Raw genomic sequence first — 16,559 nt, 5'->3', positions numbered from 1 at the left:
GAAGCATTAATCTGGCATCCCTGCTGCCCGACACTCTACTCGAAGCCGAAGGCCAGATTTCCAACGCGTGTACTTAAGCCTGAAAGCAGCCTGAAATCCCGTTACTTCGCGTTGGGAAAAAAACGAAGGAAGACCCAACACGTCCCGTTTCTGTATGTACCTTCTTTAATAACGCGATAGGGACACACAGGCCGCCGTAGCGCCTTTGGCTCTACCTATTAAACGGAGGCACGGGGAGCCCCGCCCCGCTCCCAGCCTCCCCCGCGGCAAGATGGCGGCGCCGGCGCTGAGGCGGCGGTGCGGGCGAGCGGCGGGGCTGTGGGGCGGCCCCCTCCGGGCCCAGCCGCCGCTCCCTCTCCGGCGCCGAGCCCACCACCACCAGCAGCAGCCGCGGCGGGCCCGGGGCGCTGGGGGTCTGCTGGCGGCGCAGTGCGAGCGCGGCCTCTTCCAGGAGGTGTTCCCGGCGCAGAGCGCGGAGGAGCAGCTGCCGGGGCTGCTGGAGCCGGGCCGCCCGCCCCTCACCGCCTACTGCGGCTTCGACCCCACCGCCGACTCGCTGCACGTCGGGCACTTGCTGCCCGTCATGGGGCTCCTCCACTTCCAGCGGGCCGGCCACAACGTTATCGCCGTGGTGGGAGGCGCCACGGCGCGGCTGGGGGACCCCAGCGGGCGGGAGCAGGCGCGGGAGGCGCCGTCGGCCGAGCGGGTGCGGGAGCAGGCGCGGGGTCTGCGGGCCGGCCTGGAGCGGCTCTTCGGGAACCACCGGGAGCTGTTCTGGGGGTCGGGCGGCGGGCGGCTGGGTCGGGCGGAGCTGCTGGATAACGCCTGCTGGCTGGGCCGGGAGCCCCTGCTCGACTTCCTCGGCGGGGCGGGCGGGCGGCTCCGCATGGGGACGCTGCTGAGCCGGCAGAGCTGCCAGACGCGGCTGCGCAGCCCCGAGGGCATGAGCCTGGCCGAGTTCCTCTACCCGGCGCTGCAGGCCTACGACTTCCTCCACCTCCATCGCCACCACGGCTGCCGCGTCCAGCTGGGGGGAGCCGACCAGATGGGCAACATCATGTCCGGCTACGAGCTCGTCACCAAGTACGAGAGGGACCCCGGGACGGGTCGGGAGGAGGGCAGGCAGCGCGGGGTCTGGCAGCGATGCTCGGGGTCAGGGCATCAGGTGTCCTGGCTCAGCGCAGCTTCGTGTTGGCAGCCTGTAAAACAGCAGTCGTCACTACCTCAGACAGTTGACGTTGCACAAAAAGGACCTCAAGTTGCTCCAGGGGAGGTTTAGATTGGATATTTGGAAAAAATTCTACACCAAAAGTGTTACCAAACATTGGAACAGGCTGCCCAGGGAAGCGGTTGAGTCATCATCCCTGGAGGTAGATGTGTAGACGTGCTGCTTAGACAGGTAGATGTGCTGCTTAGGGACATAGTTTAGTGATGGTTTTGTCAGTGTTAGGTTGATAGTTGGACTTGATGATGTGAAAGGTCCCTTCCAACCTAGACAATTCTGTGAAAATCATGGGATTTGAGAAGAAGAATTAATTGTCCTGGCCCTAAGCCTGGCATGTATGTACGTTTTGGCAGTGGTTTTAAGCCTTTTGTGTGAAATGTTAATGAATTCTTAAGAAAAAGGGTGGGTTTGTGTATTTCTGAATTGCAAGAACCAAAATCGCATATCCTGAAACATGGGACAAAAATCGAGATGAGTCTTCTGATGGCAAACACATTCCAGAGGCAGTTGTGGTACATTGATAAATATGCTTGCATTTCTTCTCAGAAACAAAATCAGACATGATGGTGATGAGCTTTTGCTTATCCACCAAATTTGGTGTGAGTGTTAGAAAATTAGCAGAAGTATACAAGCCAATCAGCAAGTATGTGGCAGTGCTTCCAATTCAGTTCATGCTCTTCTATTGCAAGACACAGAATCAGCACAGGAGAAAAGCCTTACATGGGTCCCTTCAATTAGCGCTCAGAGCAGAAGATGAAATGTACGAGACGGGAATTTGCTAGTGCTTTGCTCACGAAACTACTTATTTAAAAGTATCTAAACTTCTTTGTTACACACAAAAGAACTTAAAAACTTAAGTTCAAGGTTGTTTGGGTTTTTTTCCTAAAGCACTCCTTACAAAACAGTGTTGTGGTGTCTTTTGTCCCTCATCCCCCTGTTGTATTTAACTGCTTTACATCAAGGATAGAATGTTAAGGAACACTTGTATTTTAGTCAGCTTTACCAAGATGTGATTTTTTTTTATTTATTTATTTTTAATATGCAATTACTCTTCTCTTTCTCAGGATGACAGGAACAGATGTGTTTGGAATTACTGTACCTCTTATTACCAGTACTACTGGAGATAAACTGGGAAAGACTGCTGGCAATGCAGTTTGGCTAAACAGAAATAAGACTTCTCCATTTGAGCTATATCAGTTTTTTGTCAGACAACAAGATAACGTAGTTGAAAAGTAAGTAGTTTTTCTTCATCTTGCTTTTTGGCATTGTTTATAAAACCTGATCCTAACTGTTCTCTGTGACTGTTTTATTTGGATATGTGCAACACAAACTCCATGTAGAAGTATATGTTAATTATAACTGTGCATTCATTATATAAACAGGCATGACTGGTTCCTAAGTGTACAGGATAGTGGGACCTGTCTCCATATGCTGGCATATGCATCATAAAATTAGAATGTGGATGAAAAAACAAGTAAAGTGTAATGCATTTTGTTCTGCCAGTGGGGTGACTTTATCTTATGAGGTAAGTTAGTTTTGGTACCGTAATATCACAGTATCAAATGAAATCTCTCCTGCTGATTAATAAGCAATTCCAGTTTAATAGATATTAATTACTATAAGTTTTCACTTAGTACAAGGTATCCAGAAACACCACATTCTAATTGCAAGAAGCTACTCGACTGGTTATAAATAAACACATAAAGTTCAGCTTCTAGAACTGCATCAAATGAAAAACTACATATCCCTAAGCAAATTAAAAGCACCTTGTTAAGAAAAAGCCAAGAAGTTCATATTTATGATTGTATTAACTCTCTAGATCAGTGGTCTCCAAACTTTTTTTGATCACGTGCCCCTATCAGTAAAAAAAATTTTGAGCATTCACTCCCAATACATGTGTATTTATTTATAGATTATATAAGTGTACTGCTGAAGTTCTGATATTTTCTTCCTGCAACCCAATGGATCACCTTGCATACCTCCTGGGGTGCTGACAACCCCACTTTGAAAACACTGGTTTAGATAAAAACATGCCTAGGAGAGAGTTAGACTGTGGTAATAGTGTAATTAAAAAGGGGAAGAGAATTATACTATTTTAAGCTCATGGCAGGTGGTATACAAGGTAGTATACAATAAAATTACAAGGTAGAGGGTTTTAGGCATCAGTTTTAATTTGTTGAAAGTGAAATCTAAGGCAGAGAAGAAAACCAGAATGAACAAAATTCCCATACCTGGTCAAATTACTAGTTGCTTGCACCTCTTCAAAGCTAGTAGTAGTCAGCACCTTAGGCTATAGTTTAGTAGCATAACTGTGGTAAAAATGTCTCATGTAATTTTGCCACCTCTAGACAAACATACCATCTATTTCTGTCCATGTACAATAATTCTCACAATTAAGCATTAATTTAAAATGTTTAGATGAGGGGAGGAATGCTTGTTACATAAACAACCAATAATAACTAACATGGTGAAACCTTAAGGCTGTTTGATGTTCTTTTCATATACCTTGCATGGAAATTTTAGTGGATCTTTTTGAAAATCACGGATAGGAACGATTTGCAACAATCTGACTCTATTAAATGTTTCACTGAAGTTAACTGTTCATTTTTCCCATCTTCGAACGCAGAAGCAAAGATTTCTACTTAGAATTATAAGGGCAAGTGTATTAATCTGTGAAGCAGATGAGACCATAATGCACCAAAAGCTGGCAGGATATCCAACTACTACTTAAAGCTGTAGCACATGCAAAGACAAAATTCTGAATAATCATAACTTAGAGCAATTCCAGTGAGCAAAACATGGTCTTGGATTCATTGTGCTGTCTCTGAACCCAAGTCAATCACTTATAACTCATATTCTTACTGACCAGTGTAAAAAATATTAAAATCATATAATGGTAACATGCAAGGGTAGCAAATATATGAGAAATACCATTTGAGAGGTTTACCTTCACTGATGGCTAGCCTCCCTGCTGGTGTGCCAGTGACATGGCTGAAAATAAATAGTAGCTTTATTTAGGGCATTATGTTAATTTTAATAAGTTGCTATATGTTCTTTTTTAAATCTGCTTTTCTTTAAACTTCAGTATCACTGTCAAATCGGAGCCTGCATAAACATCAGACATGTACTTTCATATTGTGACCTGTCTAATAACTCAGTTACCTCTCTCAAAGGTTTATTCCCTGGTATTTCAAATATAGGTTTCTGCATCCACAACATTGTTCAGACTGAAAAGAAGGGTACGTGGGTACTTAAAAGTATTTCATGCATTCAGACTTTGTAGCAGTAAAGACACTGTTTAATACACTGCATTTCATCCTACTGCAAGCCTATTAAAATGGACTTTGTTGTAAAGAGTACGCTTAGATACACACCTTTAAATTCTTGATTATCCTAAATAATCTCCTGCTGAGATACTTGTCAATCCGTAGCATACTACTTTCTCACAATCACCACAGACTGGCAGTGGCATTTTGCATTAACGTATTGTGCAACTGCTAAGAATATAATAGAAAACCTTGTAATTGACACACAATTGCAATAAACCTGTAAACGTTTCAAGAGAAAACCAAGTTGCTGGTTGCAAGGCAAGCTTCATAAAAGCATCTGACACTATCTTACGTCTGAAGACATTACGCTAGGCAGAGTATTAAATAAAACATGAGTTATCCTGGTAAGCTGAAGCATCGGGGCAAAACAAAGAGTTGTTTGAAAGGACGGAACACGTGTAATATGGATTTCTTAAATTCACTAAGAATCATTTTAGTGTAGTTAAGGAAGTTTGAATGACAAAGGCAGGAAATCTGTAACGATGGTGATACAGACAAAATATTTTTTTCCCTGCTTGTAGGTACCTGAAACTCTTCACCTTCCTTCCTCTTGAGGAGATTGACCACATCATGGAAATGCATGCTAAAGAACCTGAAAAATGGGGCCCTCAGAAACGACTGGCTGCAGAAGTAACCAAGCTTGTTCATGGTAGAGAAGGGCTAGAATCTGCTAAGAGGTGAAGTTTGATTTGTCAAGCAGTTTTCTTTCAGATTAATTCCATGGTAATTATCCATAGCTTTTCAGGGACTATTTTAATGTAGTTAGTTGTTGCTCGGCTGTTAAAACAGAAAAATGTAGTAATTCTGGAGGCTTAAAAATACATTAACAATATTTTAAAAAACTTCAGTGCAGCGGGTTATGATAGAAAAAAGAATTGGGATGTACTTTAAGTACTCCTGTTACTGCGTGGACCCTCAGAAGAAGTTGGGGAGGGGAACCTGAGTAGCACTTTGTGTGAAGGTGAGACTACTGCTGTATTTTGAATGATCTTTGTTCTCACAGGTGCACTAAGGCCCTTTATTACAGCAGCATGGAGGCGTTGGAAGCTATGTCTGACCAAGAATTACAGGAACTTTTTAGACAGGCTCCTTCAGCTGAATTGATGCTTGAACCTGGAATGAACGTTCTTGACTTGTGTCGCAAAGCAAATGCCATTGCAGATGGACCTAGTGGGTATGTTATCACCTGTGCTCTTCGGTAATACCTCACTTAAACTGGTTGGTAGTGGTATGATGTCAGAAGTTAAGCAAAAGATGAGGACAGCCAAATCAAGTAGAAACACACTGGCAATCTACATACCAGCATTAAAGAAGAGGGGAACAGGTGGCCTCATTCCATTTTGAAGTAAAAGTGCAGGATAATTCACTCTCGAGTACCTTAGCTCTAAAATCTACACCTGATGAAGGGACAGCCTAAGGCAACAGCCCAAGTTTCCTTGTACCTGTCAGAAAGAATGGGAGTGGTAGAGGCTAAGGTTAATTTCAGTCATGCTTGACCTGGACTGAAAGTAAAGTGCAAGAGGATTAAAATAAAATTTATTCAATTATGAATCCAGCCCAAAAACCCTTAGCTGAACTTAACAGCAATAAAAACTTCCCCTTGCAATTACCAGTTGTTTTTTTTTTTTTTGTTTTGCTTCTTTAAGGTACCAGAAAATTACAGATGGTGGCGTTTCAATAAATGGGATTCGAGTAACTGATCCTGAGACTGTTCTTATTCTCGGACAGCATATTCTTAAGAATGGAGTATCATTGCTTAGGATTGGAAAGAAAAATTACTACATTATAAAATGGCTGCAGTTGTGACAACAGAGTATCTCCCCAAAACAACGGATCACTTCAACTCTGTTGCTGGAAGATGTACTTGAAGATGTTTCCATACTGTGTGTTACTATGCAGCTCACAAACTGCCCAAAACCATAGTTTCATTTTCAAAATACACCAACAGAGTTTAAATAAAGGCAGCTACGTTATACCATTGAAGAGATTTTTTTTTTTTAGATACTCTGCCTTATTCAAAGCACCATTCGTAAGAGGATATGCAGAAGAAGATGAAAAGATTCATTTTGAAGTCCAAAGATAGAGGTGCTGTTCCCCTCCTTTAGCAATCTTCTATGTTGTAGGAAAACACTGGCCAGGTACTTGACAGCATAATCCACAGCAAGATGAGCAAAAGCATACTCAAAACCAGTCATTCTTACGGAGGATATATGCTGCTGTCCAGTTTGACTTCATCCTAACAGAGGGACCTGTGTAAGGGGGTAAGGACAACCAACCTACAATCAAGTGTTGTGTTTTTTTTTTCTGAACAGTTTTGCTTTGAAGGAAGCTGCAGAAGACTTACAATAAATGAGAAGAATGATTAAGCTCTCATAATCTAAGTGTCTTATTGGTTGCATAAAAGCTTCCCAACCTTAATGTGTTAATACAGAGCAAATTCACTTTTTGAAATATAAGAGAGTATAGAGCCTTTCAAAGCTTAAATCAACCTCATGAATCCCTTCTGTGTGACTTACAATGTAGGTGACATTCCATTTCTTCAGTCCTGTGAATTACCGGATGCATCTGCGCCATCTAGAATCTTTGTCAAATGTAGAGCTCACAGAACTAGTGCCAGGATATACTGTCAGTTGCAAGATAGTATAGTATACCAGAAGATTTGAAGCATGTATGTGAAAGCTTTTTTAATTTTTGTACATTCCCTTCCACTGGTGGGGTTTGGGATTGGGTTGCCTACACAATATAGGTGCCACAGTAGTTACAGCCAGGTCGCCCGAACAACAACAAAACCCATCCTGAGAAGATTTGTAATACAAGCCCATGTTTGAATCACTTAGAATTGGCAACTGACTTTTAGAATACAGTAATGTAGCTGGCTGGCTCAGTACTTTCTTATTAAGGGGCCCTTCCTGCCCCAGTGCAAACACATCTAAAGCCCTCTGTCTGATTGATGAGGTGATTAATTGCTTTGGGCCTTGGCTGCAGTGTTGTTTTCAAGGTTTAGGGTAATCCTCACTCCTGGCCCAAAGAGAATAATTTCTTAGTCCATGAAACGCCTAGACAATGCAGTTTGGCAGTCACAGTAGCCACAAGGGGAGAGGTCTTAATCTTAGCTACCTGCATGTGGTAACTCATCACCGTCTCTTGTGTTGTTAGAATAGGAGTGATGGTATTTCAGTTGGTTTAAAATCACCATTAATCACTATAAGAAGAATGGGGAAATTATACGAAATGTTAATAAGTCTCAAGAATCCAGATATTCTGTAGTTGGGTGGGGAGTTTCTGTTGTTTTTTTTCAGGCAGGTTGTTTTTGTTTGGTTGGGTTTTTTTTAGTTGATGTTGATCAACTTGATGTGATCAACTTGACGTTGGCTTTATTTGCACTCTCAATCAAGATTCCAACAGTAATAAATTGTTGTGGTTTCTTGCTTGTACATTGCAGTTTCTTCAGATTATTAAACTAATACAGTAGTACTTCCAGTAGCTCATCACATGAGTTACTAGTACCAGTTTCAGTTTCCAGATCCCACTTTTCTGCCTGATGAGATCTCTCTATCCTAATCTCTGTTATATAAAGAAAAATAAGAAGTAGTTGAGTCATTCCTACCTTAAAAAAAGCTCTACCCATCCTGTTGGCTCTCAGGACCGGTTAGTGTTGCTTGTTAACTTTGACTGAAGCTGCAGTACTGATCAGTGATATCCTACAGAAAGCATATGGAGGAAAAAATCACAACTCTGACATGAAAAGGGTAGAAGCAGGGAAAGGAAAGTTAAGTTCATCCACTTAATATAGCTGCCCTGTTCCTTAAACAGCAGAAGCGTTATAGCAATACATAAACATGTACCTGGGATCAAAATATACCAGAACACACCCATGTTAGCCTCTAGAGAAAGGCATCAGATTTGACAGTTACTTTCTGGTTGCAGGAAATAAACTCCTAGAAGTAGAGTAAGTCATGTTTCAGGTCTGATTTCTCTCCTGCCTTTTTTCCTTCATCTCCAAATGGTGTAGGATACACATATATCCACAAATTTCAGCTTTTTTTTTAAAAAAAGCATTAGTACCCACTTTGATCAAGTATTAAAAGAATTTTATTTCTTTTTACAAATACAAAATAAAAAGGGGAATTCAATTCTTTGCATACAAGGTTTTTAATAAGATCCATAAACTCCAAGAAATTTACTCGGTGCTTCCTTTTGACCAATTCCTAGCAATTCAGACTCTTTCCAAAGAAACAGCTGGACACAACCATTACTTTTCATGACTGTTACAGGGTTACCACAACTGAGCATTTGAATACTTAAGCTGAGAACCAAGGATGACCAAAAAGTCAAGTATTCTTTTTTAGCCTGGTCTTGTTTCTCATGTACCCCAAAACAGGTACGTTCAGATAATCAGAAAATGATTCAAATTGTTCAAATGTAACCAAGTAGTAACTAATATTAAAGCATTTAACACGTCTACAAATGTGTGATTTAGAAGTGCAAGAAGTAAAAAAAAAAAAAAAAAAAAAACAACACAAACATTTGTACAGCATCTAGGCACAGCAAACACCGGAGGACTTGACTTGAATTTAACATCATTGTGGCAGCTGGCAATGAAAAGTGAAAAGGTGCACAGCAGGTAGACTAAAAGCAAGCTATCAGAGCATGAAAACACCTTCCCTACTTTCAACAGCGTCACTGGGCATAAAACCATATTCAGGTGGTGTACTCTTTGTTTTTCTCTTAAACTTTGAAGTATCAATCATCTAGCTCTCACCTCAAAGCACAGAGTTTTAACTGGCAGCAAGTGAAAAGCGGATGCATTTGAGATCTTCGGTATCTATGGAAAACACTAGCTAGCAATCGCTCTCATAGCTACAGGATTTAACTGTGAAAAATAAACAACCAACAACCCCCTACGAGATCATTCATTCCAAGTTACCAACAGCCTGGCAAGTTGTTTCACCTGTTGTATTCCCTCAAGCAGGGACCTGAGTTTGCAGTATCCAATCTGGCATCTTTCAAAGTCAGTCCTCATAAAGCATAGAATAAAGGCAAGTTTTACATAAATTTATGTTTATTTCAGAATACAGTTTGAAGCACACAGACACCCCCCTTACCCATCAATTCCTCTAAGTGAAATTTGAAACTGATTCCTAAAAAACCCAAGTAATTTACTGACAAACTCTGTTCACATAGGGATACTATTTTTTATTTACAGTAGTACCACACATAGGTCAGGTATTAATGTCAAACATTTACTAAACTTAGCTACAGTGGTTGTTCTCCCCCATGATTGTGTGTTTCACTGGACAGCAAGTTATTTTAAGTTAGCCGAAATTTGTGCACTGAGGACAAAAAGTTTAAATTAAATAAACTGAGCTAGAAGACATTTGTAAACCATCAGTGTAATCTGGGATTTTTCAGTTGCTGCCTTCGTTAGACTTTTTTTTCCATAGTTTCCCCGTAATTTCTTTTAACGGTGACGGTAACAGTAGCATTAAGTATTTTAGTTCAATTCCAGACAACAGGTTGTTTAAAAAACATTAATGGTCACCAGAAGCCCATCTACACTATTAGCTATGCAACTATACAAGAACTAACAATGTAGGACTGCATGAGGGCAAATGCAAATATACATAAGGCTGTACAAATATAGGTAGCTATACTATCAACTTGTAAGCTTGTAAGTCCTGCCACCTGAACTACAAGTCAGTTTAAAATTTAATTTCTGGGATAATTAATTTTGTGTATTATCTGTTTATTAAATAACAGGATTGTTACAGCACGGATTTTTAAAGACTCACAATAAGGTTTACAAATCAAGTTCATTTCTTGGCACTCAAACATTACCAAATTGAAATTTTTTGTGAAACTTCAACAAAAAAAAAGTAACGTTTCAAAAAGCAAAATTAACACTGTGGAAATTTCACATGACATTACAGAGCCAGATATCACTTGCAGGAATTTCTTAAATAAATGGAATTCATTTGCTTTATGCAGCATTTCAAAACTTGACAAGTCAGAGTATTTCTTCATAAGAGACTGTTGACTGAACTGCAGGAGTGAAAGCTTAGGTAACAGTTCACTTATGGACGGCTCTACCTTGTTAAAAACAGACTTCTTGGATGTCCAAAGTAAAAGGGAAAGAGGTGTCAGGTGAATTCCAAACAGAAATGTAATGCTTTTGACAGAAGTATTAAAAGCTTTCACTGTTCAACGAGGCTGATTTGAAAAGTGGCTTGCGCTTAAACTTTACTACAGTCATATTTCTTAAATCTGAGGACTACCACCCCCGGACACAATGCAAGAAGTTAAAATGACTTCCTTTGTATTCATTACATGTAACTCATACATAATGGCTGCTTAAAAATACAGGATATATTTCTGTTCTGTGTCAATTATTTCAGATCATGCATAAAGTATCCAAAAGTTGCATCTGTCAGACTTAACTCCTTGTGCTTGTACTGGTTCCAAAGTGAAGATTACCAGGAGTAAAATACATTTTTAAACACATTCTTGTAAACTGAGGTTTTAACAGTTTTAAAATATTCGATCTTTAGCAGCTTACAAAAGGAATTGCATTTCTATTAACTGATGAAATGGGGAAGAAAGTGAGTAGCAAGCCATGGATGTTAACAGCAGTGTCCTACTTTTCATGCAAGTTGTGTTAAAATATCAGCAACACTATAGTAAACATTTTTACTTTATACAAAAAAGTGAATCTGCTTGAAAAGTACATGCAAGTGTGCTGGCTGGAGTTTAAATAAATTTTATTCATAAAAATTAAAATGTTTATATTTTAAAGGCTAGTGTGATCAATATTTATCTGTATGAATTATAATCAGAAGAAAATAACTCAATGTAATTTGCAACCTAAAATTCCCTAGTTTTAGGATTGTCCTCAAAAAAAAAAAAAAGCAATAATTACAGCACAATAAAATTTCCTCAAAGTAACTGTAATCTCTGGTATAAATATTCCAATCCCACAGACTTTCTTTCACAGTGTCACACATTCCAAAATTTGGAAGAAGTTGTGGGGATCCCCTTCTCCCTGACCAACTAAATCTGTTTTTAAAAGAAACACTTACTATCCCGTAACAGTTTTGAAATCCGTTTTTATTTTTTTCAATTCTGCCAGAACAAACGTACTACCGGATGGTCCAGGGGCTTGGTCCCACGAGGGAGGAAGAGGAAGGTGTTCTTGTACCTGATTATAATCCCCAACATTCATACACAAGCTCCAGTGCACATGAATAACTCTGCACCCACTTTTTAAGTAGGCTGTTATTATTGTTCGCAAGCTCCAGGCTAGTTCTTCCTACATGATACCCCATTAAATGAAGTTCAAAGTTTTGTCTGCAGTTTTAATGTTTGGGGAAAAAAATGGGGACACACATACAGAAGTAATACGGTAGACATCTCTACTGTGCTATAAAATTGATATACCTCCATCTCTCATAGTGCATGCAATATATTCATGAAAGAAAATACTCGGTGCTCTCTCCTCTTCACAGTATTTAAACTTCTATTGTAAAAGCAGCTTAAAACTATGCCACAAGACTACACCGTCCATCTTAACAACAGGCAACCTGTTTAGCAAGTCAGGCACTGGAACTTTAATGGTTTTTCCCCAAGTTCAAATGAGACTGTCACTGAGACAGTAGACTTGGTCTGCTTTAATTTGCACCAGAAAGCTGGTAAGGAAACATTTAGAGCCATTTATTTTGTGGATTAAATAGGACTTATTTTGCAAAATACAGCATATTTTTCTGTCTGCAAATCAAACCAACTATCTTTACATGAGCAGATTTACACAGTTGCAGTACACAGATAAGAGTTCATAAATAAAAATTCTACTCCGTATACCATGCCTAGCAATTTTCAAGTCAATATAACCTCCAATGCATATAAATAAGTGTGGCTGGTACAGTCTTCACCAAAGATGTGTCTCACGAATCTCTGCAATGATCTGACTGGCTCGCTGCAGGGCCTGCACACGGAAAAACAGAAAAGCCAGAAGTTACCTAGTTTTTCTGAAGAGATTTCTCAGAGAGGTAACAGCAGCAGTCTAGGAAGTACGATGTTAAAAAAAAATCAAAGCCAATCATTTTCATTATTAAATGAGCGGTAACAACCTACAACAAGATTGATTTATAACTCTGAAGCCTTCCATCAGCAAAAGATTATGCAAGTGGAAAATCCTACAAAGCAAAAGGTAATGGTAAAACTTAGCATAGGTGTCATTAAATCATTTCTCTAGAGATATGAGAATGAAAAATTAATTGAAAACTGAACTTCCAGTCAGAAGGAAAAAGAGGTCATTGTCATAGTTTTGAGCAACTTTTACATACTTAGTGTTCCCCGTAACACCTATGTTTGTCTTAACATTAAATGAAGTCTCAAAAAGGGCAGACTTTCACTGCACACAGTTGTAATGCTTTAAACCTTCCTCAAAATAAAAGGGAAACTGCACCTATTTTATATCACTTTTAGCATTCTGATGCATTCATTACAGTCTAGCCTGCTAAACTTTGCAAATTTAAAAGCTCAGAATACCAGCTGAAACTAACATTATTGGAAGCATTACTCCAATTGGAGAAATCTGAGCTCTGTGTTTGGCCCTATAAAGTTTACAGTTTAAAAGACAGTTAACAGACAGTTCCCCTCGCTCGAATGTTGATCATGCAATAGCACAGATTAAACTTGCTGCAGGTGGTCTTGGACAAGCAGTATCTCAGGCTACCCAGTCTCTCGAGCACGCTGCATGTGAGAGAAGCAGCTCTCGCTGCTCCTTCAGTGAGGCAAACTGGCAGAGGGGCTCCTTCTATGCAGCTCGGTGCAAAGCAGCAGATTTCTGCCGCAGGTGAGCAGAGACTGATACACCATATAATTGAACAAAGAAGAAATGAATAGTTCCGTAACACGGACGTGTCACAAGCGCACTTTACAGGGGTCATCATAAGTGAGTCCCAACATTCCCACTGTTCATACCATGAGGTACTGTCTAAACACACCAACCATAGGCCAGCAGGCTCTGTGTGAAGCATACACATAAACGGCACTTAAAACATTGTAAGCTTAATCCCCCAAAGGAGAACTGTTGAACACTATACACTTAAATAAGAGCAAATTATTTAAACCAAATGTATAAGAGAAAATAACACTAGATTTGAGCTTCTGCTTTACGCCCAAAATAGAGTTTAAGTCACCTCTTCCCAAGTATTCACTCTACATAATACTTTCTGGTCACATATTGCTTCTAATTCCTCTAGCAGAGAGAAGTAATACACTGACATACTCTTAAAAAGCAGCAAAGAAAAAAGGAAAGCAAGTCTTCAAAAGAAAAAAAAAAATCTCACATTTATATGCTTTCAATTTAATTAGCTACTCCCATGAGCTCCTGATCTTTTTACTACCTTTAGCATGTCAGCTGCCTCTTTTCTGCGCTGTGCCATGTCCTCGGATTCCGTCAGAAGGTCATCCAACAACAAGGATTTGTACAGCTGGCCCACCAGCTCGCTCTGAAGAGTGTCTTTCACGTGGTTCACCAGAAAATGCATCACTGCCTTTGGCACACTGCAAGCACAGAAAAAAGTGTTTCTTCAAAACTAAGTATTCAAAACCAGGCCTGCCCTAGATTGAAGAATGCACAGTATGAGCAAGCAGCTACACACAACCTTGGCTCAAACTACCAGGAATCTACCACTGCCATAAATAAAAACTCTCTCTCAAGTAAATGCAGTATCTTGTGCACTCTAAGAGCTGTTGTATTTCTTCCAAATAGGACAGCTGCAGTCTAGAAACCATGAAAATATATACAGTGTAAAAAATAAAATAAGAATAAATTACTTTGCTCACTAGAGACCAAACTGACTCTCCACTGTGCTAGGCATGACAAAAAGCTAAGTATTTCAACCCTGGAATCAGTCTTAATGGATGAATGAGAAAGGAAAGAGGCAAAGAAAGAATTCATGTATCTGATCTTACTTAGCAGATAAGCCTAAAACAGGATGACTGTTCAAACACTGGGTCACATTATCTCTGATACCAGAGAGCATAACATGAGGACAAATTCTAAAACTGCAAATGGAGTTGCAAAGTGTTGCCATAGTTTTGGCTGGGATGGAGTTGACTTTCTTACTAGCAGCTGATGTAGTGCTACGTTTTGGATTTGTGATGAGAATAGTGTTGGTAGCGCACCGATGTTTTTGATTGTTGCAAAGCAGTCAAGGCCTTTTCTGCTCTTCACACCACCCCAACAGTGAGGTGGCTCGGACTGCACAAAGATTTGGGAGGGGTCACAGCTGGGACAGCTGACCCCAACTGACCAAAGGAATATTCCATACCATATGACATCATGCTCAGCATATAAAGCTGGGGGGAAGAAGAAGAAAGGGGAAGATGTTCGAAGTGCTGGTGTTTTGTGTTCCCAAGTAACCTATACGTGTGATGGAGCCCTGCTTTCCTGGAGGTGGCTGAACACCTGCCTGCCGATGGGAAGCGGTGAATTAATTCCTTGTTTTGCTTTGCTTTCATGCACAGCTTTTGCTTTGCTTATTCAACTGTCTTTATCCACAAGTTTTCTCACTTTTACTCTTCTGATTCTCTTCCCCATCCCAGGAGGGAAGGGGAGTGGAGCAAGCAGCTACATGTTTGGTTGCCGGCTGCAGTTAAACCAGAGTAAGTTTAAAAAAATGTATTTGTCCGGCATGAAGGCAGGCAGCAACTAGTAAGATTCAAGAACAATCCATCAGGAAGACACCACAGAATCTGTAAAGCAACATTTTTCAGTTTTACATCAGGCTAAAACACCTGAAAGAAACCACTGTCTTAGCTCCAATTTCCATGCTAAGCTTCCTGAAAAAAAATTCCAAGCATTGAATCTAGCTGAACCTTATTTTCTTTGGGCCTTAGGATATATGTAGTGTGGCAGTACTCTTCTGAAAAAGTGGTGGGAAATATTTACATGAGTATTGACAAAATCAAATCATCATACTAATGCAGTACCAAAATCTAGGGATATAAACACAGCATCAAAAATTGGATTAGTGCACCTCAGATTATTTATTCAGTGACAGTAACTGACCATAATAATACTCATAGTTATTCCAACTGAGAAGTGTTTAGACAACTTTGTTGGTGTCATTCTTAGCAGTAGTATTTAGCAACTACTGTGGACTGTACAGTTGATGTATAATCTGTACTGACTAATTAAGTAGTGTTCACATCACTCTTCTCATGTGCCCATAGCCCTTGATCTACATCAAAATAATTTTCATGGGCCAATCAAGAGTTTTTGCTCATTCTGAGAGCGCTGCAATTGTCACCACAGAATTACGTTGGCAAGGACCATGCAAGTCTATAAAGAGCCCGACCCAAGATCAAGCAAGGTCCATCAACACATCCAGGCTTTTGAAATCATACTCCCAAGTGTGGCTAGGAATTTTCCCACTACATTAGCTGCTTCATGGTTCTTTACTAGCCAGTTGTGGGAAGACTTCTGGGAAATCATGAGGAGACCATACAGATCTATTAGTACTCAATTAATTCAATTTACATCCTCCTTTCAAGCCAATACATTGCAAGTTCTACCAGAAGAAAAGCTTAAGAAAGCAGCCTAGAATATTTTTGGAAATCACCTGGCTAAGAGTGAAAGCAACCCCAAACTCAGGCTCAAAGCTGTGTGGGTACAGATACCACCCAGACCATCCAAGTAAGAGCCTGAATTAGTTCCACAAGTATGATATGGGGGATGGACATGAATACCATCTTTGAGAGCTATTTCCTGTAAATATTTCTGAATTAGGTGAGGAAGTCCTAATACATCAAATCTGTAATGCTTGACAGAGCATTTTATTTTTTTTTGTTATGTATACATATTTACTGCAAGGAATGTAAAGGGTTTTTTAGAGTATGCAAAGAGGTAACAGAATCACAGAATATTTTTGGTTGGATGGGACCTTTGAGATCATCAAGTCCAACCAACAAAAAAAACCACAAACAAACCAAACAACAAA

At 40.1% G+C, this 16,559-nt stretch overlaps 2 protein-coding genes across 9 annotated transcripts in view; one reads left to right on the top strand and one right to left on the bottom strand.

The window, feature by feature from the left end:
• Window positions 1-271: 271 nt before the first annotated feature.
• YARS2 (tyrosyl-tRNA synthetase 2) lies at window positions 272-6,928 on the top strand. The gene is made up of 5 exons (XM_074168661.1): window positions 272-1,083; window positions 2,290-2,457; window positions 5,076-5,231; window positions 5,558-5,728; window positions 6,201-6,928. Exons 1-5 carry the CDS (start codon window positions 272-274, stop codon window positions 6,358-6,360), a joined length of 1,467 nt encoding a protein of 488 aa, XP_074024762.1. The 3' UTR covers window positions 6,361-6,928.
• A 1,707-nt stretch (window positions 6,929-8,635) lies between these two features.
• DNM1L (dynamin 1 like) overlaps window positions 8,636-16,559 on the bottom strand; it is a 45,090-nt gene continuing 37,166 nt past the window's right edge. For all 8 annotated transcript variants that reach the window (XM_074169139.1, XM_074169143.1, XM_074169142.1 and 5 more), the window contains 2 exons: window positions 13,959-14,118; window positions 8,636-12,532 (listed from right to left, as the gene is read on the bottom strand). In XM_074169139.1, the coding sequence (XP_074025240.1) occupies window positions 12,476-12,532; window positions 13,959-14,118 (217 nt within the window). In that variant the 3' untranslated portion in view covers window positions 8,636-12,475. The remainder of the gene's footprint in view (window positions 12,533-13,958; window positions 14,119-16,559) is intronic.

The sequence above is a fragment of the Numenius arquata genome, chromosome 2, assembly GCF_964106895.1.
Source record: "Numenius arquata chromosome 2, bNumArq3.hap1.1, whole genome shotgun sequence".
Classification (NCBI taxonomy): Eukaryota; Metazoa; Chordata; class Aves; order Charadriiformes; family Scolopacidae; genus Numenius; species Numenius arquata.
This window is presented reverse-complemented; position numbering and strand designations above follow the sequence as displayed.